Source organism: Pagrus major, chromosome 4 (assembly GCF_040436345.1).
Source record: "Pagrus major chromosome 4, Pma_NU_1.0".
Classification (NCBI taxonomy): domain Eukaryota; kingdom Metazoa; phylum Chordata; class Actinopteri; order Spariformes; family Sparidae; genus Pagrus; species Pagrus major.
The window spans coordinates 8,610,209-8,635,600 of NC_133218.1; the positions used below are offsets into that span (position 1 = coordinate 8,610,209).

The following is a 25,392-nucleotide window of genomic DNA, read 5'->3' on the forward strand; positions in this document are numbered from 1 at the left end:
TACTGACCATTGAAATGTCTATCTTCCATCCAGTTGACGTTGTCATTAATATGTTCAACAATTTTGGAACAGTTTTACACTTAGCATACAGACTAAAATAAGGATGTTGGAACCACCTTTTAAACTTCCCTATCGCCATATTTATTACAGCTTATTGGATCCATCCATTATTATCCATCCATCTAGTTTCCCCCTGGCCTTTGCAGGCTGATTGTGATAATATACTTTGAGGGGGGAAAAAAAACACCATATATTTTCAGTCCTCTTCTCAGCTGAAAATATCAGTGTTTTGTCAAGTGCTGCCCCTCGTCCTTCCAATGATGGAAGTCAACAGATTTGGTTCCTGCAATATCCACTTTTCTTGTGCAAATAAATCTAAATCCTAATAGAATTTGACCTTTGGGGGATCCATGTGCCCTCCCACACAGAATAACACACACAGACAAGTACCTTGGGAAGTATGGGGGTGAAGAAAGCCCATATGGGTAAAACTTAATCACATGGTGTTTCTCTTCTGTTTCCATGATGGTGGATTATGTCATGTGATCCCAGGCTAGATTCAGTTATAAACCCGTGAGTGTTGACTTAGTGTGTGTCGGCTCACCAAGGGCTGTGGTCAAACTTCATTCCAGTCATTCCCAACCTGCTTGCTAGTTTCAACCTGATATATGGACCACAAATATATATTTTTTTGAAAAATCAAGGAAATGTGTTTTTGTCCCCATCTTTTATTGAGATTTGAGTTTATACATGACACAAAGACTTGCCATCAAAGCATTCACACCACAGTAGCTATACAGCACAAAGTACAGAGAAAGAAGCAAAGGCAACCTGAAACCTTTAGAAGAACAGGTACCATAACCCTCTGCATGTACACCAAGGCATTTAGGATGACTATGCACTGTCAAATGCATGGAAAGATCTGTTAAGTCAACACCATCTATGTAGGTATACACGCCTCTGTTAGCACACTTATTTAGCACTTATTAATCAATTACTGCACATTCTTGTTATTACACATTTTCCTTCATGATTTAGTATAAATGGCACTCAAGACACCATACAAGGTAAACAGAGACAGTAAAGAGTGTTACATCTTCTCAGTGTTACTGTTTAAAAACATGTACATTTTAAAAATATCTTTACAAAGACAAAGTGTAGATGTATACAAGTTCACCAAAGGATTAAGCAAGGCTAGTATAATACATTCCTCCAAGAAACCAACCGAGAAATCCAACGTGCAAAAATTCACAACTTGACCATTCACAAACTACTTCTGAAACCTTCAACTTTACAGGTAAATATATATATTTTTGTTTGTATTTTTTATTACATAAATAATTTGATTATCAAATGTGTAAAGGAATCTACTTTGTAGATAAAGAGATAGTCCAACACTGCAAAGTGTCAGTAAAATGTGGGATGTGAATAAGATTAAGACAGGTGGAGACAAATAGTGGAAACCTGAATGTGGACTTTGATCAAAGTCACTGGTGGGTGACTGGCTGTCCAGGCATGCTGCAGGAATGTCACTGGTCTGCCCACATTCTTCCCTTCTGGAGACAAAATAACATTTAACTACATCAAGATTCACATTAACAGAGAGACACGCAGTTTGTGCTCCTCTGATGAATGGACAAACTGCCAGACAGCAGCAGGTCTGACACAAGAGGGCCAGAAAAGGGTAAGATGAGCCAGGATGGTAAATGGTACATCCTGACAGATGAGGGACATGGAGGCATTTTGGTCTATGGCGTAACTGGTACAGTAAGCAAACCTAAAATACCAATATTTCCTTTTACATGTGTCCCAGGCATGACACTCAGCAGAAACAATAATCCTCAAAGGCTGTCTCACAAATACAAAAGTGACAATAATACATAACCAAGGTATATAGATGATTTTTAGCAGCTTATAGAACATTGCATTCATCAACTCCCCCCAGACAAAAAATGACTGCACAGCACTATTTGTTTTCCCTCAATCACTGTTTGACATACTGCAACAAGGTTCATAACATCTACATATGTATTTAGAAAATATATGTATTTCAAAACCCAAATCTGCTCAGTATCCACTGATTGTATCAAATATCGTGAAGACCGAATCCTTCACATATACAGTATGAAACAGAGAATATGACTGCACAGTGCACAGCTACATGAGTACACAATGGAAGTAACAAGGGACTCCTTAAGCCACAATTAAATTACCCCCTTGCAGTCAAGTAGTAACCGACGCTGGGTGTGTTTGTACAACTTTGTTTTCTTCCTTCAATTCGTCTGGAGCATTTCTTCTTCAGGAAAACATACTGAGATGACATTTTAGAAACATGTCTCAGTGCTGTGTATATTTATATATATAGACTGGAATGATAACTGCTATGTTTTTTTTGTTTTCCTACAGTGCATTGGTACTGTGCTGTACGCATACTGGCATGGTACAGGATGATTTCTCATTATGTTTGGTGTGCAGTCCAGTTCACTTCAGATACTGGACTATGCTGGGAGGGTGCCCATGTACCAACAAAAGGCACCTGTAGACAGTATTTGGCACAGCCACTTTCTAAGGTAGCTGGGAGAAATGTCATAATTACACTGGTAACATACAAGCTACATACAGTACTGCTCAGTATTCCAGTGGAAACACCAAAGGGCACTGGTACTGTACCATATCCATAGCAGGTCCAGTATGGGTACAACACAGTACTGTGCACAGCCACACTAGGCTTCATATGCATACTGCACGCTGTTTGCAGACAGCAGAGAGTCTGCAGCTAGCTCAGTAGAGGGCACTGTCGTTGTTGTAGGAGCTGGAGCTGGGGAAGGTGGGGCAGGGTTTATTCCAGGGGAGGGTGCCGGAGTGGTCAGCTGTGGGAAGGCTGAGGGTACTGGCACTCTTCAGCTTGTTCTTCAGACCCCAGCTGATGAAGGATGACTTCTTGGTTACTTTGCGAGACTTGGGGTTCTTGTCATCGTCATCGTAGGCCAGACAGATCATGGAGTAGGTCTTCGGCAGGTTCCCGCAGAAGGTGGCACTCTTTGTAGGCTGGACAGAGAGATTGACAGTTGTGTTTAGTGGAAAGAGGCAGCCATTATTTGTTTAGTCAAAGAATGGCTCTGGACGCCATACAGTCTCAGTCAATAAATGGGGTCAATAAGTGAGCAGTAATGTTAGCCATTTTCTCACAGGTTTAACACAGAAGTCAATCATAAACAAGCTACTGTGAAGCAATTGTGCCTGACATGAAATCTGCAGGGGCTGGACAAAATAACAGAAACAATATACAGTAAAATGCAGTCTTACCAACTCCTCAAAAACGTACAATAATACCACTAGGGCTGCCTTTTGCAAGAAATTGCTTAATCTGTCCACCAATTCACACAGCCGTAATCTGTTTTATAAACAACACCAAGTTCATATCAAAAGAGCTATTTCTCATGGGAAACTAGACAGTTCACCTTGAACTAGAAATTTGAAACTCTAATTGCTGTGTAGTCATCTAATACAAAGACAAACTTTCCTGTTATTATTTGTCAACAATCAAACCAGATAGATGACTTTTCTCTCAGCCAATAGCAAGAAAGTAGGGCATGACATACCATCTGTGGATTGCTGTCCATCACGCTGACCACCTGGATGTCGATCCCCTCCTCATCCACGTCCTTCAGCAGCCGCATCACCTCGCTCACGCCCAACCATTTGCAGTCCGTGTCGCCCACGGTAACAATGTAGTCGCCCTCTTTCAGACCGTCAGCCTGGAGAAAAAACAGTAATAAGAGAGGAGAAAGGATATTGAAAAATCCTGATACTGCAGCGGACAGAGTTAATATTTACAGCTGAACATTTGTTTGACCAAGTCCGGTTCACCTACTTTCCCCCTGGAGGCTGCAGGGAACAAAGCTTTTTTTACAGCAGGCCAAACACTATGTGCACCAGAGCACATTATTTAATAGCTGTGGGAAATCTGTCTTATCTACATGAGCTCAGCTATTCCTGTCTGATAACTTGATCTGCTGCGCTCACCAGAGGCAGTTCAACAACTCTGGTGTATCAGTCAGGTCCAGAATAAATCCTGTTGAATGGAGTATTAAAAGTTATAAAGAGTTTGGCCTAGTTAGACTTGTGTAATACTACTAATCTGTTTCTTTGCATAGCCTGCAGGGTCTATTAAGAGTCTACTCTTTGTCAGCACCTCTTAATGAGCTGTCAGACTGAAAAGGATTGCAGAGAGTAAATACTCTCTGATTCTTAATTAAATTAGTAGCCAGAATGGCTGTGGAGGGGAGGGGGAGCCTACAAAGCCTGAATCCCGTTTAGGTTTCTCAGAATGATGTTAATTATTTTAATTTGAACTTATTTGATATTCAGCATTCAAGCATGTCTGAAATTTCAAGCTATTAGTTCTACAGCAGTAGATAAAGCCACTCCCTGATAGTTAGTCATTTTGCAGGGAGTTAGAGCAACCTCTGCATCAGGCTTTGTTTAAGTTTGACAGAGGAAGACTGAACTTTGCCCCCCACCCCCCAAATCATCTGTGCTTTAAAATAACACAGTTTGTTAATATTTTCTAACAGCCTGCAGATGATGAAAACTCAATGCATTTAAAACTGCTATTTTAGGGGATGATGTCTGATGAGATGGATTACGGCACTTATTTCATACCTCTGCAAGCTGATTTTTATACCATACAGACAAAAAGCCGGCTGCACAGTAGGAGATAAATCACTTGTTCAGCCAAAGATAAGGAATATAGGTTAACTCACAGCAGCTGGGGAGAGGGGGTCCAACGAAACCACCTGGACTGGTGTTTCTCCTTTCAGGGTGAAGCCCAGGTCTCTGTCTTCAGGGCGGAGTCGTATTGTCCGTGGGGCCGTCCACCGCTGCTTGGCTGAGAAGACTGACAGAGGGCCCTGCATGGAGACATTGTGGGAATGCTGGGTCAATATGGCTACAGCTTTTACTGACTTAAGACAATAATATCCTCTTGTCCTTGAGTTATGTAGTTCAACGTTTTTGGTGAAAGCCTGGGGAAAAAACTGAAAATCCAGCATAACAATCCCTTCTAGTATCCTTACTAGCTAGTTAAACATGATTGAAGTCCACATCTGTTATCTGTTAGAACATCTGTACATATACTGTATACACACTCAGCGGGTAGGTGAAACTCATGTGACCATGGAGCATACTAAAATGATTAATCTCTCTTACACCTGCCCTTCTGGGTTGCCAGGTCAGATTTGCATTCTCACCAGGCCGGTCACATTTCATTTTGAAAAAGCACGCAGTCCTTTGTGTGCTCTTTAAAAAGTAATTTGTATGAAAAACATTCTAAATATACTTAACATATTACTTATGTTTACTTGAATGTGGGTCATATTTATAGCTGAATGACAATTCTCAATTAATTGTAATTAATAAATAAACATGTATAAAATGTTAACACTGTAAGGCAAAAGTAGTCACTTAAATTGCTTATTTTCTCACAAATACAGTACATTTTTAAGTTGACTATTGTTTGAAAACAACCATATTTAAAAAGCTGTCACCTCCTTTGCAGGTATTTTTTCAACTTGTAAAATTACTTAAATGAGTAATCCCTCAAAATTGTCATCAATTACTTTTCTGTCACATAGATGGATTACTTAATTCATTATTTCAACATTAGCTGTAACTTTTTAGAATGCTGAAGCCAACTGATATCTACTATTAACACACTTCTTATCTAATGGGAAAATCTCTCCTCCAGAATATCCTGACAATCAGTCCTATGTAACAACAAGCCCCCCTTAATCATCACCGCAGTGATTGGATGGAGAGATTGTGTTGGATTTAACTTTTCATTCTCTCATTTCTCTGTGGACCACAGGGATTTGAATCTTGTTGTCAAGACTGTTAATGAAGAGCTAGGACGGACTTTACAACAGGAAACAGAGAGGTACTTATTCAGAGACGCCTTACACCTGCTGACTGGGAATGTCACCTCTGACCCTTGAACTTCTCACCAGTTATTTGCTTGTAAGGTTGCTTGTCTTGAAATTGAAACCTGTTTGTTTGTTATTGTCAATGTAAACTGTGCTAGATGAAAGAATTGAGTTGCACTTGAATGTCTCTTCCAGAGGACGTAAACAGAAGACTCCAGTTGCAGCGACAGAGGATGCCAGTTCCCCCTCCCCCTTCCAGACACCACTATGATAACCAAGCCAGGATCAGAGCATCTCTGTTTGTGGTTAGTGTTAGTTTTGCATTTGTTGCTTTGGATGAAAGTCCAGGAGGCTTTGGTGACAATATGGGACTTTGACTAAATGCTAATCAAATGTGCCAAAGCTTCCAGGAGACTCACCCTTGGTTGGTTGTATCCAGAAAAGAACAAAAAATAAACTCTGGGTATTTAAAAAAACACACACTTTCAAAGTCTCAAACATAAATCCAGAGCCATTTCATGTCACTTGATGAATAAACCAACTATCATTTGAAAAAACACCAATGTGAGTAGAAGAATATTAGTAACCCACATACCAGCCTTTGGAAGAAGTCTGTGACTTTCACCTTTGTGGTTGCAGGAACCTCCATCTCTGCTTTGTGCTCGGTTTTAGCTGATGGAAAGAAAGGGAAAACAACAAGGCTGTCATTTTGATGTGTTTACTGTCACAACTACATTTTAACTGTCGCCCTGTACGCAGATGGGAGGGAGTCAACAGTGTAAACATTACCTCATCTGTACCTGGAAATAAACGTCACTTATCACATCTGATTGCAGCAGGTGTGGTACACACAACACAGCAGCCTTTTCATTAACCGTTTCCTAAGAGACAGTGCTCACAACGCAACACATTGGCCCTTCTTGACATTTGGGTCATTGGTGAAGTGTTTGTTGTGGTGACACTCAGTTGACTGGTTAGTTTCTATGTCAACCACAGGAAGAATAGTGGTCACCTCAGTGATGCTTAATGAAGTTTCAAATAAACTTTATAATTATTCAATCTTTACTTCTCATGGTAACCTGAACAGATTGTTTTTAATTGGCTGTGGTGATTCTGTTCTCTTAAAAAAAGCACTGAAGACTCACAGATGATGTCTGGGGCCTCCGTGTAGTCAGTGAACTCTTCCTCATTTTCATTTTCACTGCACTTGTTGAGAGAGTGCTGGTGGCTGGCTTTTAAAATGTCCCCCAGCGCCTCCAGCTTGTTCAAGTGGTGACACAGCGTATAGATCCTCAGAGCCTCCTCATGACCCAGGATGGCCCGACGAATGTGTGCTTTACCTGGGGAAAGGATAGAAATGTTGTCATAGAAGAACAAGGAGAGTCAGGTTTGGAATAATTGATACTCCAATCTCCTCTATTGTCTACTGCTGTGCTCAGCCTATGTGCTCACTCTTACCAATGCGTGCGCGTTCATCTTTATTTTTCAGGATGTCCAGAGGTGAGCGTCCCTCAGGAAGGCGATCGTAGACCTGTGACAAGGTCTTCTCCTGCTGGTCCTCATCGTCATTGGGACCCACTGAACACACAAAAAAATCAATATTTAAATAATGTAAAAACTGAAAGAAAGACTTTGGGTCAACAATAAAACAAAAGGCTAACACAGAATGAAGGGATGCCGTTTATTGCTTTGATTGCAGAAGAATGAACACTGTATGCTTAGCATGGTTTACCAGAGATCAATCTGTACTGATTGTGATGACTATGTTGCAATAGCATCAAAAGACAAATCCTCCTCCTTTTGTAAACTGTCTTCTCCTGTCCTCCATCTCCTGGTTTACCAGATTTAAAAGGTTAATTTAGATCAGAACATTCTAGTCCTCCTCTGACGAGTCTGCTTCATAGCGACAGTATAAAGCATGTATTTAGCAGTATTTGTGGTTCATCTGTTTACTACAGCAGTTTTCATTCTGTCCTGTTTCTGGGCTGAGTCCTCTCTCTACAGCCCTGTGGTTAATTGCTCTATTCTCCTCAGTCGCATAGGAATCTGTTAATGAGCTGCCAAACTCAAAGCTGCTTTGCTCCGTTGTTCCTCTATTCAGTCCTGTTCCATTCATGGCACTGGCTAAAACTATGACCATCAACTGTAAAACTTCATATTATCTGCTGCATTTTGTTTTATTTGGTTTTCAGTTTAATCTCCCTAAATTACAACTGTTAATGTGTGGTAGGACAAGAAAAGTATAAAACCAACACCACAACATTGCTTAATGTCAAGCACTTTGAAAATTCTGAAAAATAACAAATGAATCAACTGTTTGTTTACTAAACGTTTAGTTGTGAAGTCTATGAGATGTCAAAAATAATGACAAGCCAACAAGAAGTAAAACTGGATGATACAAAATTAGCAACAGCACTACTGGAGGGTTTTTGTTTTGCCCTCCTTACTAACTCGGTCGCCGTCTCTCTCTCTGCCACTTCATTATGCAAACAGCATTAAGGGGCTACATAACTGTAATCCTCCAGCATGCAACAGTACATCCACTCGATTTCACTCACTCCAACCATGTCTCTTTTCCCTTCTATCTCATTTTTTGTCCAGCCTGCCACTGAGTTCCTGGAAACTTATCCTCTCTTTACCACGGTGTGTCTGTATGTGCCTTTAAATAGCCGTTATGTAATAGCACTGTGGCTGGCTGTTATTCAGTCCAGCCAATTGACATGACCAACCCTGTGGCTCATACAGCGCTTAAAGAGAAAGATCAAGTTTGCCAGGTTGTTTAAAATCAGGCAGTCTTATAACACCAATCCAAGAACCGCTTTATACTTTAACAGTCAACAGCCAGGCTAAGACTAAGGAGCAAGCGGACATTGCAGTAGATTTGCAGATGGAGTCAAAAAAACTTTGCTCACATAAAGTTCACCTGTTAACCCAAATTAACTGTGCTATTTAGGTGCTTGTGTTAAAAGAGAAAAGGGATAATATTTGATTTGTTTTGCCACTGTAGTTTTAGTATAGTATTGTGTTACAGCATGTCCATGAGGCACACACCTGTCTCCATTTGGCATGTAGGGCACAACTATACCCAGCTTAAATCTGACATTACTAGCAAATAATAGCTGCACGATGACACAGTCTTCTTTCGTTTTCCATGATTTTCTCCGATTAGAATTTTCATCTTCTACACATCAGATCTGTCTAAAAAATAATTTGCCCCTATCACCTATTTTTCTTACATTGGTGGTCCAGGAGCGCTGAGGCTACAAAGAAGTGTGCCATGGAGCGGTAGTGGTTGGTCTTGACTTGTGTCATGGTGGACCAGAACAACGGGACATTGTCTTTGATTGGCGTCTGGATCATGGATTGGTGGACTTGGTCGTAGATTTCCGAGACCTGGCAGGAAAAGGAGGCTAGAGTTACTGAGAGGACATTAAAAGCACTGTTCTGGATACAGTCCCCGATAGAAGTGAGGGATTCGACTGTGGTGACATTATTATTTTACATCCACTTAAAGTCCTACTGAGTCCACAGCCAAAGAGAGAACATTGTGCCTATATGTTTTACGGACTATGTGTGTGTGTCTGTGTGTGTGTGTGTGAGTGCGTGCGTGCGTGTGTGCGTGTCTTTGCTGCTATTTACCTTTGATACCTCCTGGGCCATTTTCATCAGGGAGGAAAACTGGTTTCGAATCCCTGGTAGGGCAATCTTCTCAAACAGACATTCCTGAGCCTGAGCAAGCATCATACGAATCAACATACTGAGCATGGCTGGACTCATGTCATAGCTGGGAGTGTGGGTGAATGTCTCCTTCAGGTGGTTCAGGGTACCTGAGGGGAATGAGACGTCAGCACAGCTCGAAAATGAACTATTTCAAGTAAACAGCCATAACAGTTGACAATCATTTGGTTCATTTGAGCCAAAACAATGGTCATAGTAATTTCTCTACCTAAGCTTTCCCAGGTCATCTGAACTAAATAAAAGAACCTTTTGGTCAGTTTAAAAAAGATGACAAGCATCTAATGTAGGATAATGTAGAACCTATTTAGCTCTCTGAATACAAATATAATTTGATTAATGGGATTAATAACAATGTTGGATTTTTTCCGCTATGCCAAAATGTTCCTACTATCCAGATAAATGCACATATTTTTTCCACCTAATTGTAGAGAGCATCAAGTCTCTCCTAAAATGGAATTAACATATTATTATGCCTTCTGTTATTGTGATGGTGCAATAGCAGATGCAGACATACAATGCTTACTAAGTCAATGGTCAGTGTAGGGTTCGCATAATTAAAACATCATCTTATCAGCCTGTCATATCAGCAGAATTTTTTATTTTGTGCTGATGCCAATATTATATTTTAAACCCTTATCGGACTTTATCAGCTGATACTGAGCCTTGATAGTGAGAACACACTGATTTTACATGGCCAAGACTCAAATAGTCCATTAACGAGAAGCAAATAGTTTGCTGGTTCACATAATGATAGATTGGGCACTGCAGCACGCTGCTACATTCACCCTAATTACTGACACTCTCTTACAGATCACACAGATGTTTTTAAAAGTTTCCATACACAGAGTTAAGTGATTCAGTTTCTCAGATTGACTGCTTTTTAACCTTGGGCCTGTTGCTGTTACTAAAGCATCTAGAGAGAGAGGAAAGCTCACTGCTAGCAGTGGGATCGATGTCTGTGTGCGTCTTTAGAACTGAGCCAAGACACAAACCTTCTTAAATTAGTTTTTCATGTTCAGTGGAGGCAATAAGGCCATCTGCTTTCCAACTGAGCACGCCTCCCTCTTATTTTGCAGATTAAAAACATGGCAGCAGAGAGTTGTAGACAACTTAATAACAGAGCACTGTCTCGCGAGGCTTCAACAAAGGTTTTGCCATTGTTGACCGGCTTCTCCCATCATCTTCTGTGACCTTGGCTTAAGGGCACTGCAGCAGCCCCGCTAAAGCTAGCATCCCTGCCTGTCACCTACCAGCTTATTTATCACTGGCTGGTTAGACTGGTGACAATGTTCCTCATAACAGTCATAATTGTTTCACATAGCGCAAGCCTAAATTATAGCCATCAAAGCAACATAACCAAAGCCATGGCCTGTTCAGAGCTGTAATTATACTGCAATACTCCTCATACTGCCAAGACATAATTCTATCAAGACTTGTCTGAGCTTCCTGAAACCTCAGTGGGTTGGAAAACCAGTTCATATGACTGGTGCTTCTTTGGAGCTCAGCCACATGACAAGAAGCCAGAGAAACATCATCTGCATTCATTCTCCATCATGGAGCAGAAGTCACAGGGTGGAGGCTGGACAGAAAATATGGTTGTGACAGTGCGTGACTTTTAATGTTAAGGTCATTAAAAAATGACTGCAAGAGGAAAGGAACAGTTTCAGTTTGGTTAAACCACTACACCTGGCTAATTTGAGGTTGTGGTGACTGATTTAGATATCAAATGTTTAAAAAAAACATAACATTGACAACATGTTGACATCAATGTTTAATATGATTCTCCTCTCTTTTCACTTTCTTTTCCAATCACTGATCATAGTTGCTCTTTGTGAACACTTTTTGCCAATGGAAGCATTTCATAACAGAAGGCAGAGGGTTTTTTACTCCCATTACTTTTCCTTCTTGAATAACTGACACTGAGGATAGTGCCTTGATCACAGATAAACCTAGTTTTAGAGCTATAAGAAAACATGTATCTCATTTGTCATATTTGAACATTTGTGTGACACTACAAAGTCATTTGAAGGCTGGTGAGAGAGGAATTATCTGATTAAACCAGTTCATTATTTCTATTTCTTCCTACCTGCAGCTATCTGAAAGGAAGAGATGGCCTCCTCCAGGCCAGCTACTGTCTGTCGGTCACAGCGAGTACCGATCTGAGAGTAGAGGGCGGCCATATTGAAGAGGATGCTGGCCTTCTCCAGTGACAGGTTCTGTTGGCACACCGGCACTCCTGTGAAGGAGTCATACCTGAAGGAAAAAGGAGGAAGCTGTCACTATTCATTTTTGTAAAGCCGAAAATTAAAATTATGTTAAGTAAAAGCCACAAAGATAAACAACATGTAAACAACATGTAAAAGATACAACTAATCGTATAGAATATGATGTTTGGAGATAAAAAAAAAAAAAACTATGTTCAGTAGGAATTAAGCAGGTAAATATAGCAAGAATAAAAGCCTGTTGGCCACAATGTTTCGTAAAAACTTAAAATACAGAAACATTTCACCACATTACACAGAATGTTTTGTTACACATTGTTTCTTAGTTTAAATTATCTTTAGACAGAAAACAAGGGTTTATGTCCTTAAGCTAATCTTCTCCTATTTATCTCTGTTGCGTGAATGAATGAAATGCTCTTAGGAAGAATTCTGTCGAGGGATATCACCTTCACTTGGATGCTTTTCAGACACTTTGTGCTGGATCACACAAAATGTCCTCCAAATGAGTGAAAAAACTCTAAAAAACATTTGCCAGATTCAGCATCAGTAACTGATCTGATAACATTAAAATACAAGAAGCTTGTGTACTTGCTTCATATCCCCTCTGTTCACTCCTGAGATTAAAATATCCAATATCCACCCACTGTAAGGGTTTGTTTGAGTTATCTATTACTGTTTGTCTCTAAACAGAATTTCTCTTCTGGTTGTAACAGGTGCACAATGTAGCAGGAAGAAAGAAAAAACAAAAAAGCTGTGATCAAACCAGTCCCATCTATTTATCTCTCCTATGAGCCATGGCGTGGCCTTAAGGAGGACACGAAACATGACTGTCTTGCTTTCTTCTGTTATAACACACTTGCTTATCACTGCAGTAATCTCACTTGTTGCTGTTATTATTTATGATATTTGTTTTGGAAACCTTAGCAGCAGTTGTTTGTATTCATTTTATTTTGTCCACTTTTGGTGATTTTCATGACGTACAGTTTGATAATCAGGTTGTTTATAATTATTGTTGCCATGGTTTGTAATTGGAGATAATTAGTATAATTGGTAATAACTGGTGTGTACCAGGTGAAGAAGATTCCAGTCTGGCGGGATGGGGAGAAGAATCTGCTCTCAACCAGAGGAAGATGGCTGAAGTATTTTGCCAGCAGTTCCACCCCGGCTTCATTTCGACTTGGTGTTCTGGAAGCCTGGAACATCAAAGGTAAGAAATCTGATACAGTCTGCAATAATACTTTCATTAGTGGCATGTGATAGCTTTCTTCAGGTGTAATTTCTGATGTTTTGAGCACCAAATTCTGTCAATGTCTCAAAACATGAGGAAATAAAACTGAAACTATCTGTATGGCCAGAGAGCACAAGACGATGAACCAAGTTCTTAAGACAAAAGTATTTCTTGGTGCTTTGTGTGGTATAACATATATAACACTTTATGGATGCTGGACATATTAAACGCAGACTATGAGTGCACACTACCTGTCGCAGGTCCATCAGGTCAGCAATTTCATCTTCATAATCTTTCCCGTCTTCACTGTAGTGCTCCAAGATGAAGTCCTGTCAGAAACAAATACACTCAACATCTCAGTACAACATGGTTTCTTTCCAGTTGTTGGGGAGTGCTCTGGGGCTTAACAACGTGACTTTTTTAAATTACAGGGTGGACTCTCTCACAACTAGTCCACTCTGTCACATCTTTCTTAACTGTACAGAGAAGCCAACTGTGGCGTGCCAAGTAGGCTAGTGAGAGCTGTCATTCTGTCAGTGCCAGCCAGAGGCAGGAGACACAAAGTCATTAAGACTGAGGTGTGATTACAGTCAATAAGTAGAGCAGAATTAACGTGCGCAGAGATCATGAAGTCACAATGCCTTTCAAAATGCCTGCCCGTAAACCAGAGCAGGATGCTACTGTCTATAAAAATGCCATCAGGACATTTACGAGCGTGCTTCCGCATGTTGGGAAAATACCTGCATGATAACTCAAAAACTAATGACCTACTTTTAAGACGAATCTATTCACAGTCAGGTGATTATTGTTCCTGAATAAATAAATAACAACATAAAGTAGTAGCAGGTGAACACGGCGCCGACAATGTGACCCAAATACTTAATGAAAGGAGACTTAATTTTGCAGGAACTAAATCCTTAATGGAAAAACCCAGGCTTACCAATGCGGGTCATATTTGTTTCATGCAAATTAGCAGTACTTGTATCCCTTTATCTGCATATTACTGTTCATGTGTTCCTGTCGGCTAGTTTAAACTTAGGATTTCTATTTGTCTTTGCTCATAAAGTGTGTTTATGCTGTCATGATGTCTGAAACAGTACACCTCGACAGTGTTATTTAACTGATGACGACATGCAGGTCAGCACCAATGCACTGATGTTGTTTGAGTCGGTGAGCCTCAGTTTTGCTTCTAAAAGCCAACTGTCAAAGTGATATTTTAGCTTTAAACCTAATGTTTAAGTTCCTTTTTATCTTACCTTGTGTACCTTCAAATTATGATAAAAACAGTTTAAAATCATCACACTATTTGAACTTAAATAATTAACTAATTCAAAGTTTGCTTTACATGGAAAATTCATAATGTAAACTATATATAGACACGTGTTGTAAAGAGGAGGGCATGGTGAAGCTGTTGTGCCTGTACCTTGAAGAAAGTGGCGTAGTTGACTTCTTTTGTCTCCTTCAGACCAAGAGCAATGAGGGGGATGTTGGCTGTTTCCCTGTAAGCAAAGCGGAAAGACAGAAATAGAGATAATAATCAGTCATCTTATGGTCAATATAATACACATGGAAGGAAATATTCTTGAAGTCTGCTCACAGGCATTGGCAACAAGGACAATAACTCAGTAAATGCTGACAATACATAATACAGCCAGACTTTAGATACAACAGAACAATGCAGTGTTTATCTGGTTCATAAACAACTATGTGCACAGGGTTGAACAGAAAAGCACATTTCTATCCTTCATTAGTCTACTGATACACAAACAGGTTAATGGTGAGAAAGTAGCCTCTAAGGTGTAGTACAAGATATTAAACCCAAGGCAGACAGTACAGTGTGAGGAACAGCTTGAGTACACCAGTCACAGCTCTGTCACTTGAGAAAGTTTACATTTTAGTTCATTAATCTTGACTTAATCTTAAATGTGGCTTCATGGAGGGCAAGTCAGGATTAGGCAGATGGTACCGTAAGCACATTCTGTACAAGTTAAGATTTAAAGGTGAGTGCCCCCCCCCCAACTCCTTGTACTCTAAAGCTACAAACTCTCTGTTGATTAATCATTCTGGAGTTGCTGCCCTGCTTCAGTAATGCTAATGATTCGGCCCTCTGTGAAAGCAGACTCTTAACCTTCTATTACTTTAACCCACAAAACAGTAAACATAAGCTGCCATAAAATAGCAGGTAACATTCCTCCCTGATCTCAGCTGTAGCTATAATGGTTTAGAGTTTTTCTGGTTGTTTGAACTTGGAGGTCCTTGCTGCTAACAGACGGAAAGCAGGTTCAGCTTGTTATCAGCGCTGAGGAAATATAACCTGACAGATACCTGCTGCTGATCAGACAGAGTCTATAAAAAAACAAAACCCTCCCCCTACTGAGAGCAGGAGAAAGAGGTGTTGCTAAATAAATTACCCCTTTGAAAACAAGCTTGGGTTGCTTCTGGATTTACTCGACATTTAGGTCATTCAAAACAACTTCAAATGAGGGAAAGAGCCACAGAGACTTCAGTTCCAACATTATTAACATTGACAAGTATTCATGATGATGCTATCCTCAACCTATTTTGATCAGGACTCTTTCTATCAAAGGGATCAGAGATCAAGTACAGCCTTTCACTGCACAGTACGTTTAAACCACAGGGTTTTGAAAAACAACTCCTCACACTCATTCATCACTTGATGATAAGGCAGCATTCCTCTGGCGCACTGGCTCTGTGAATCACAGAAAACCTCATTCATCAGTAACACTGACAGAGCAAGATAGAGGCTGCAGTGTAATCCATTAGTACTTGTATCTGAGATCACTCTGGTCTTTTCTCTGCGCTGGCATGAGGAGGGGCACGGGGCAGGGGTATGTCTCTTCTGCAAGGAATCTGAAATGTTAAAAGCTTCTAGAAAGCTCACTCCCCCTCCCTGCAGACCCGCACACATGCATGTACACACAAACACACCCACAGACACACACCTTCCCACTCAGTGTGCCAGTGTGCAAGACATGGAACAGACGACTACTGCCACAGCAGTCAAATGTAGCACTGGTTTTAGCTACAGAGAGGCCAGAAAAACCCCTTATTAACTTTGAGCAAAACTACGCTGAGTCACAAATTCAGTATTAACAGGAAACATCATTTTATTTTGCTACACAGTAAACTGATATGTTATAGGCTGTAACAAGACGTTCTGACTTCTTTCGACTCCTATGCGAGTTGAGTGCTGGCTTGTATAAGCCAGTAACAGGAGTTCAGCAGGGAGGGACAGATCTCCCGCTAGATAATATGAGTGGGATACGGGAGTCTGTTTCAAAGGAATAGTTTTTAGCGAGTACACTCATTTGCTTTCTTGCACATGAGAATGTCTACACCCTTTTCATGTCTGTTGGTTTAATATGAAGCTTGAGCCAAGAAACTGTTATCTTAGCTTAAAAAAGAAGACTGCTACTAGCCTGGCTCTGTCGAAAGGTATAAAAGAAAATTTACATCTCACCATATCTGGTTTCTTTAAATGCAATATGTAAGAATTGGCCACCTGTGTAATTCATACTCAAAACAAATAAGGGGCAGCATATTACTGGAGTAACCACTTACTGCTGCTTCCTGTAACTTACTGAAATGGGAGCTCAGAGCACCAGGGGAGTGTTGGTGTTTACACCACTAGTACAAGAGCTTTGACCTGAGATGGGCCAGGGCTTGCTGGTTAGCATGCTAACTTCCATAGATATCTATGCAACACAATACAAAAGACGTCATCATATCAAAACTGTTGTTTTGTTCACATTGTTATTTGGATACATTTTTGAATTCAACAAAAATTCTCACATATTGCACCTTTAATTCATACAAAAAGAAAGTGCAAAAGCATTGTTTCAGTTTTTAAGGGTGTTTTCCTTAGACAGAGCCAGGCTGGTTGTTTCCTGCTTCCAGTCAGTTTGTGATATGCTTAGCTGGAAGCCTACTGTTAGCTTCATATTAGAGAGAGTGGTTTCTTTTAACTCTCAGAAAGAATGCAAATAACATTTCTAACTATTGCTTTAACGATGCAAATATATTTTACAGTGCAGCAAGGCTAGGACATGTACAAAATTAGCATCTTGATATCAATGCAAACTATATCTCTTAGCATATGCTAAATAATATGCTATTTTAGGTACTGCAACTACTCATTGTTTTCACTGTTGATTTCTTCATTGAAGTTTAATCTGGAATGTCAGTGTTATTATTGATCAGAAGCCAAAACTATTAATGAATGAAAGAGTACTCATTTTCATGATGATAGAAATCACACCACACCCCCTACTTATTATTATTATTATTATTATTATTATTATTATTATTATTATTATTATTATTATTCATTATTAGATCATTAAAAGTACAAGCACCCACTTGTCAGAGGCTGCAAAAGCTAAGCATCTCAGCTCTCTACTGTAATCATGAAGCAAAGTGAATGAAGCAGCCTGTACTGCTGATAACTTTATCTTACTGTTGTCATCGCTTTATCTCAGCTGATTCAGAAGTCTTAAAGACAGCTCTGTTTGTTGTCCTGGTCAAGAACATTACACAGAAGAACTGAACGAACATTTACTTCATCACAAATCACAGTACAAGTAACATTTTGGTACTGTGAGTGACACTGAAGCATGTGATATGCAAAAAATGTTAATAATAAGCATAATGTTCAACAAAGGATGAATGAATCCTTGTTGTATTTGCTCTAATATTGGATAAGAATGTCGAGAATACAGTGATTAGCTAATGTTTAGACAACAGCACGTGTTCTGCACCAGTCATATATACAGTAGGTGCTTTCTGGTATGCATTACCTCATGCCAAAACCAGCTGAATCTGGTCTGAGTGAGAAATAACCTCAGAAAGATGCTATTCAGAGGGTGGACTGGTGGGAAAAGCCTTGAAAGACGAGGAGAGGTTTTTGTTCCCGTACTTAAGGCTGAGGTTGTATTTCAGGCTGAGAGGAGGAGGCTCACTCTCCATTGTGGCTGCTCAGCATCGTCCCACTGAGACACCTGCTCAGACATGACAGAGGAACACTTTCTCAACATATCCAATATTCTGTTGTGCATGTTACCTGTACACCTGTATGTATGGTCTTTTGTGGGTCTGGTAGTGTGACTATGAAAACAATTTGCACGTGTTTGATTTTCTTTTAAACAGACACACAATGGTGGACAGGTGATGGTAGTTTCACAGCATGCCCTTTGTCTGTGAATGAAGCAGTGAGCAGGTGTTTCTCTAAGAGCCTGTCAAGGAGGCTGAATGTTTCCACACTTGAGTCTGCCTGATCTCGCGTGACAGAGAGACACTTCGGCCTGAAGATCTCTTAGAAGCAGGTGTGCAATGTTCTCTCTATGTTGAAAAGCAGGAGGCTGTGTCTTGTGTCTTAGAGCAGAAAGATCACACATCAACTAAATCACGTAATGGAACACAAAATACATTCAGGAAAATATTTGCCTCTGTTCTATCTTTAATGAATGCAGGGAGTTCTGCCTGTCTCAGAAGATGATTTATTAAAACCAGCTTAAAGCCTGTTCGTCCTTACAGCACAGAGTCCTTGAAACAAATCAAACTAGTCTGGATATCCCAACAAAAGCCTGTATTTCGGGTTTTATAATCTGCAGATTTATGTCCAAATTTAACAGGAAACCCTCACTAGATCTGGATCTCATTAAAAATCACTACTAAACAACTTCAGAATGGAAAAACCGGCAGGTAGGAGCAGCGTGGTAATTTGGATTTCTGTCAGTGACCCTCAGAATTGTTACCATAGTTACCACCATACAACACCCCATCCCCCACAATCATCCACAATCTCCCCACCTTTCTCATCACTTTATTGCTCTGTTGTGATTTGTTGTCATGGGCAACATGGCATCCTCTACAGAGGTGTGTGTGTGTATTGTGGTTTGGTTGTACATGGTAATGCTTATATGCATCATATAATGCATTTGTGTGTATTCCATGTGTGGATTACACATACTTGTGGTGTATATATGCATGTATGTTTTTTGCATTTTGGTATTGCCTAGACTGTGTGAATGCTGAGCAGGTTTAGTGTGTTTGTTAAGTGTATAGTGTGTGCGTGTGCCCTGGCAGATGGTTAATGGAGGTCTCAAGAGTTCTTCATAAGAAGAGCCACCTGGAAGCAGACACGTATTAATCTAAGAGCCTTTGAATCAGTCTGATTTTCATTAAAAAACAAAACTATTTGTTTTAATGTTTTATATGTTCATATCTGAAAACATTTATTGCCTTCAGTTCATCATTTATCATCTCTAAAACTGATGCCCAGCCTCTGAAGTGTTGCTTTCAGTCAACTACATGCTAACCTATTGGGTTATTTTGTCAGTGTGTTTCGTGCTATCATATGGAGATGTGTTCATAAAGGTGTTGTTTCCGAAGATTTGCAGACAGATGCCAACATTCAAATATCTGTCACCTTGTGTAAAACCTCGATTTTTCTAAATCACTGTCATCAAGTCCTTTGTGTCTTCCTAAAGCTTACCTGACATGTGACGAGATAATACGTGAATCCCTCATGACATACATACTGCATTTTCATCCACACCCTATAGACTTGGCTTGTCTATAAAGAAACAAAACACCGGAGCTCACTGTCACACACATCCATGCACACCTGAACATCTGACTGACTGACAGAGGCCTCTAACTAGATGCTTATCAAGTTCAGTTTGCATGCAAGTTCAGCTCATCGTTTCCTTGTTGCTCTGTGCATTGTGTCACAAAAACCAGCTGGTCCAGTTCAACAACACATGCTTTTCCTTTGTCTACATGCGTTTCTATATGTCTTTCACTGACTCTACACACCCCTTTTATCTGCCCCTCTTTCATGAAATGTCTTTGATCTGACTTTACCGTGTGTGTGACTTTACCATGTTTACAGTGTGTAAGAGACAGACCAGTGTCTTGTTGGCTGCCAATCAAAACTGTGTTTGTGTTATGCACCTCTGTAGTAATCAGATTTAGTTTCAGGTAAAGGTTCAAATCGTACAGAGTGGTGACCTTATTATGTGACAAGAGGACTAGTGTCAGTCAAGCAAGTCATTTATGTAAACAGTGGAAATCTCTGGCTGCTGTGCATATAATCTATTGAATAGATTCATCACAGGCAGTTAGCATGAAAGTCAACCTTCAGTTAATCCGGGAATTATAAGTAATTACATTCTATTGGCTGCAGATGCATTGCCTCTTAGGACAAAACCACAGTCTTTTTCCACTGGTGAAGTCAATTGTGAACCAAAGCGCAAAAAGCTAGCTGTGTGGCTAACAAACAAGCCCACAAAATCAGCTGCATTCTTCTGCTGTTGACATGTTTTCCCTTGGTGAATTGTATGTCCATTACACAAATGCCCTGAACAAGCCTATATGGCAGTAGTAGAAATATTGATTCTACATCGTAGAAATCAATAGAAGTTAAAGAGGGAGCAATAATGTTGTACTTACTGGGTGTTCTGGTAGACCTCCACTGAGCTGTTGAGTCCTTCCAGCTGTCCCATCAGGAGCTGCAGGTTGGAGTTAACATAGCTCAACTCCAACAGCACCATCTCTTTAACCTTGTTGTTAGATGAGGCCCTGCACACAGGAGAGATTGGAGAGAGAGAGATTTAAAGAAAGAAAAAATGAAACACAAACATAAAAGGTAAGACAAAAAGGTCATAAAACGTTTGAAATAAAGAGACAGGAGAAGAAATATCAGCCTTGTTATTATCCACTGTGTCATAAGCAAACTTTCTTGTAGCTGATTATTAAAACAAGCGTGCCTCCCTCGTTGTTCTGGACCACAGATGTGCGTCACTGTGTCCTGCTGTGCACTTGAGTTAGTCTCCAGCAGACAACAGCTTAACCAAGATCCATGACTCATGGATCAGGAGCTCATTCTCCATAGCTAGATCATTGTTTTAAATAAGATCCACATTCACATATTATACGATCACACTATGCTCACTGCAAAGTGTAGATAAGGTTGAAATAATACCTCTAAGGGGTGTGTGTGTGTGTGTGTGTGTGTGTGTGTGTGTGTGTGTGTGTGTGTGTGTGTGTGTGTGTGTGTGTGTGTGTGTGTGTGTGTGTGTGTGTGTGTCAGCACCTCAGTGGTCTCACTTCATCCTTATCTCTGTTTTACAGTGAAACCAACATATTCTCTGTGTCAGTCCGGTCGTAACTAATGGGAGACACACCCACACTTAAATCACTGTTATCAGTCTAAGCCCGTCTCCCTGTGAACTGATCTCTCTCTCTCTACCCTGTTATTACAGAGGATGTGATTTTTAACAAGAAAGGTGACAGGTGAAGAAGCGCTGGCAGGCGGGAGTTAAAAAAAAACAAAAACAGTTCAGCTGAAGGTTAAAGAGATAAAACGAGAAAAACTGGGTTTTGACTAACAAAGTGTTTGAAACATTTTCACATAAAATGTTCCAAATGTTATAATGCATTCTTAGATAAGGAGCATGTCTTCTCAGAATTAATGGAGTCTACAGCAAACAAATAACAGGTTCACTCTGCTCATTGGCCCCAGTGTGTTACCAGACTACTCATAGTAGTTTTTCTCCATACAACACATTGGATCATAACAGGGATGTCATCCCCTACTTAACAATAACACCACAACATTACTTCCCTTTTGGTCTGCTAAAGGGTTTCTGAGGAGGCTTGGCCTGGGGAATCCATCAGGGTGGAGGAGGTAGGGGTGTTGTGGTTTGGAAAGAAGAGATGCCAGTTCTCCAGACCAAAGGCTGTTATTAATTTCCAATTAAATATCTAATATCATTCCATGGAGCGTGGGAGTCTGACTGTAAACCAGCAAGTGTGGTTTCACTCAAGTTCTCCATATCCTCTTTTCTGGAAAGGCTGTTTTTATGTTTTTGATAGAATGGCTGTTAATTGTATTTTCCTCAAATTCTGACCTGAATAGAGATGTCTTGTGGTGCTACTGATTGGAAATTACTCTCTGTTATTTAAAGCTTTGAAGGGACACTCCACTGATTTTATAAATGACGTTCTGCAGCTCTGAGAGAGCTTTCTAAAATGTGACATTTTCAACAGAACACGTGCATTTTACACTGGAGGCATTTTGGAGGTAAGTGAAGACTCTATCCCGCATTTCCCATAATTCAGCTAAATACAGTGTTTCTGGAGCTTGAGACTTTGACCATTCATCTATTTGTCAAAATCACTGGAGTACTCCTTTAAAGCACTACATATGAATGTCCGTGTGGATTTGTTCTCTTTCTACCAAGAGAAGAGAAGAGAAGAGAAGAGAAGAGAAGAGAAGAGAAGAGAAGAGAAGAGAAGAGAACTGGTCAGACCAGACAGACTCCACCTGTTGCTGATAGAAAGAGGAATGCAGAACAATACTGGAGGACAAAAAAGTGAGGTTGGGAAATTGGCCGCAACAAGTAAGAAAAAAAAAAACAGTTAGTAGTCTCCTAATAGGATCTTTGTATGCTGATATTTTGTACATTTCTATATTGGCCACACAATCATAAATGAATTTTCTAGAATGATTTTTGACATGATAGTCCAGGTGGATGTCCAAGTCGATTGGATAACCATGGCAGCCCTGTTATGCTCACTCCCACACACAGATGGAAGATCACAGGTAGGACTGTATGTAATTTAAGGCCTTAAAAATAAAGATAAGAGCATACTTGAAACTCAGAAATGCATCCAGTCTGTTCTCTGTGCTGCAGCTGGGCTGGTAAAGACACACACACACACACACACACACACAGACACACACACAGTCCATTTGCTCCTGGCCTTGGCTGGGCAGCAGATGAGAAGTACTAGAGGAATGTGATGCTTCTGAGAGTAGGCTTAGACTGGCCTAATGGATACATACTCTTTCTCTCACACACACACGCACAAACAGAGTGGTATCTTGCCTCCCTGGACTAATCTTAACAGAAACGGAAAGAGAGATGATTTGGGAATCCCAGTGGGAGAAGTTGAGGCTTCACCGTCAAAGAAAAGGTACACCCTCGTACCATTTGTCTAAAGACTCAGTGCTTCAGTGGCACAATGTACCCCATGTTCACTTAACTTAACACCATGTGTGAGACATATCATCCTGCCAAAGAACACACAGAACAGAAGGTGGACACAGTATATTCTAATGCAATCCAGTACAGTGAGCCTGCAATAAACACTACATTTATGAAGCTAAATATATTCCATTACTCAGAAAGGTGTTGATTCAACTCTGGGAATTTTTCAGGCTAGAGTTTTCCTGCATATTTCCTATTGTTAGGTACAATAAAAAGACATAAATACATTAATTATGGCTCTCCATGTTTTCTGCCTCCTATTTTTGTCTCAAAAGGCAGCAGCAGACAAACTTGTTTGTTTCCAGTATAGCAGGTTCAGGTGGATTCACATTTAAAACTGTGCTCATGGAAACACATCATCATCATTTGTCACAACAAGGTACCAGATTGGATTATAAAGTAACCAGTATATCCATGTTAAATACAGAAAATGCTCGGCTCTTCTCTTGCCCTCAGCACTTTACAATAACTTCATTTTCTTGGCCTCCAAAATGCAATTCCTGAAATATGATGGCCTCACATCTTGCCATTGAAAAAAAAAAAATCCAACGATGAACCAAAATGTGTTCATCAAAGAAAACTTAAAACATCTGTCTACAGTGTGCACAGCCAAGCACTGACCTGTTGAGGAGATCAAACATGTAGCATTAGCAAACATGCCACATGACCCAGCTCTGTCAATCCACGGAAATGTCTAAATAAAGCCAACAACAGAGACCTATTTATGAAGCATTTCTGAAAGCCAACTATGTTCTACAGTCCACTGGAGGCATTCAACAGAAGAGAACTGGTTAAACACATGTACACACTGCATTGTTGGTCAAGTGCAATGGAGAGCCCTTAAACATACTGTTGGTACTGTACATACAAGCTCTCTGTTTTCATTCTTGACACAAATATTTTGCATGTGTACAATTGAGTGCAACATTATAAAGAGATTTCTAGGAGAGACTGAAAATGTGCACAGTTGTTGTTTGTATTTAAACTAGGGATGTTAATGATTAATAATTAATCGATTAATCAACTTGAAGAATTTAACCGCTGAATACATCAAACAGTATCTTGATACAAACTGCAAATCATTGCTTATCAACTATATGAAAAAATAAAATACAGCATACTGGTGTGAGAAAATGTATTTAATTAAAATACAAGGCATTTTAGGCAAGGCAATAGTCTCAATATGGGTTGGATTTTGTCGGGCCATTTGTTGAATAGCAACAGATGAGATGAAAATTAGATCATTATTTTATGTTTTTTAGTTTATCATTCAAGTAACTTGGTGTTAACTATAAGTTCTTTTAGCTCCTGCTGTAACCTATTCTGATATGGCATCGAACAAAGATCATGTCAGTTATTACATTTTTCTAACAGGAAAATGTTCAATATATTTCAGATATTATTAATAATATATTAATTAATATATTAATAATAATTGATTGTTAAGGCAGCAGACTATCAATTAAAGAAATGACTTAAAATTTGCATCCCTAATCCAAACAGCTAGTCTATTTCTTTTCACTACACATTCAAGTGTTACTGCTCGACAGCTTCAAAACACTTCTCATTTCCGACAAGGGGGGAAAACATGTTGTACAACCTAATTATTTCCTTTAGGCAAAGCATGATGAATGGTTCAAAAACAAAGTCTTAGTCACAATGTTATCCAAATGCACCTCAAAATGCAGCAAACAATAGTCAGAAAAAAAATGCTTTTTGTGAGTAAAAAGCCCTCAAACCAGACTGAAGCCTGAGATTGAAAGGTGTTTGAAAGGACAGTAAACTTCCTTGTTCTGCTTTGTTGCATTGTACCTGCTGAGAAATCTGATCTCAAGTTCGGCCATTCAATCCAGCAAGAACAGGCATTTCATGAGGGAGAAAACATCGCTCCCTTTATTATCAAAATCTCAGAGAATGGAGACATACAATGTGTCTGAGAGCTTCCTCCCCACTAAATTCACATTTTTGCTCTACAGCCACATGATAACACAAACAAAACAGACACTCAAAATTGTCTTTGTGTCAGACGAAAAAGTATTTTCTGTACAGTTATGAAATACTGTAGTTCTACAGGCTAGGGGACAACAAATGCAAAACAACAAAAGTTCCCGCATCTTATCAAAAATCAGACAGGAAGCATCAAACCTTTGCAACCTATAATCAAAATTCAAAGGCTCAGCAAAAACACATTTCTAAGGATAAGC

At 39.8% G+C, this 25,392-nt stretch overlaps 1 protein-coding gene across 1 annotated transcript in view; it reads right to left on the reverse strand.

The window, feature by feature from the left end:
• Nucleotides 1-723: 723 nt before the first annotated feature.
• The window catches only part of rhpn2 (rhophilin, Rho GTPase binding protein 2), a 30,201-nt gene continuing 5,532 nt past the window's right edge, over nucleotides 724-25,392 (reverse strand). Inside the window, exons 3-15 of the mRNA XM_073465279.1 lie at nucleotides 20,586-20,714; nucleotides 14,536-14,611; nucleotides 13,364-13,441; nucleotides 12,953-13,077; nucleotides 11,749-11,915; nucleotides 9,564-9,751; nucleotides 9,161-9,317; nucleotides 7,383-7,502; nucleotides 7,070-7,264; nucleotides 6,520-6,596; nucleotides 4,767-4,913; nucleotides 3,603-3,758; nucleotides 724-3,048 (exon numbers count right to left, since the gene is read on the reverse strand). Of these exons, the coding sequence (XP_073321380.1) occupies nucleotides 2,782-3,048; nucleotides 3,603-3,758; nucleotides 4,767-4,913; nucleotides 6,520-6,596; nucleotides 7,070-7,264; nucleotides 7,383-7,502; nucleotides 9,161-9,317; nucleotides 9,564-9,751; nucleotides 11,749-11,915; nucleotides 12,953-13,077; nucleotides 13,364-13,441; nucleotides 14,536-14,611; nucleotides 20,586-20,714 (1,882 nt within the window). The 3' untranslated portion in view covers nucleotides 724-2,781. The remainder of the gene's footprint in view (nucleotides 3,049-3,602; nucleotides 3,759-4,766; nucleotides 4,914-6,519; nucleotides 6,597-7,069; nucleotides 7,265-7,382; nucleotides 7,503-9,160; nucleotides 9,318-9,563; nucleotides 9,752-11,748; nucleotides 11,916-12,952; nucleotides 13,078-13,363; nucleotides 13,442-14,535; nucleotides 14,612-20,585; nucleotides 20,715-25,392) is intronic.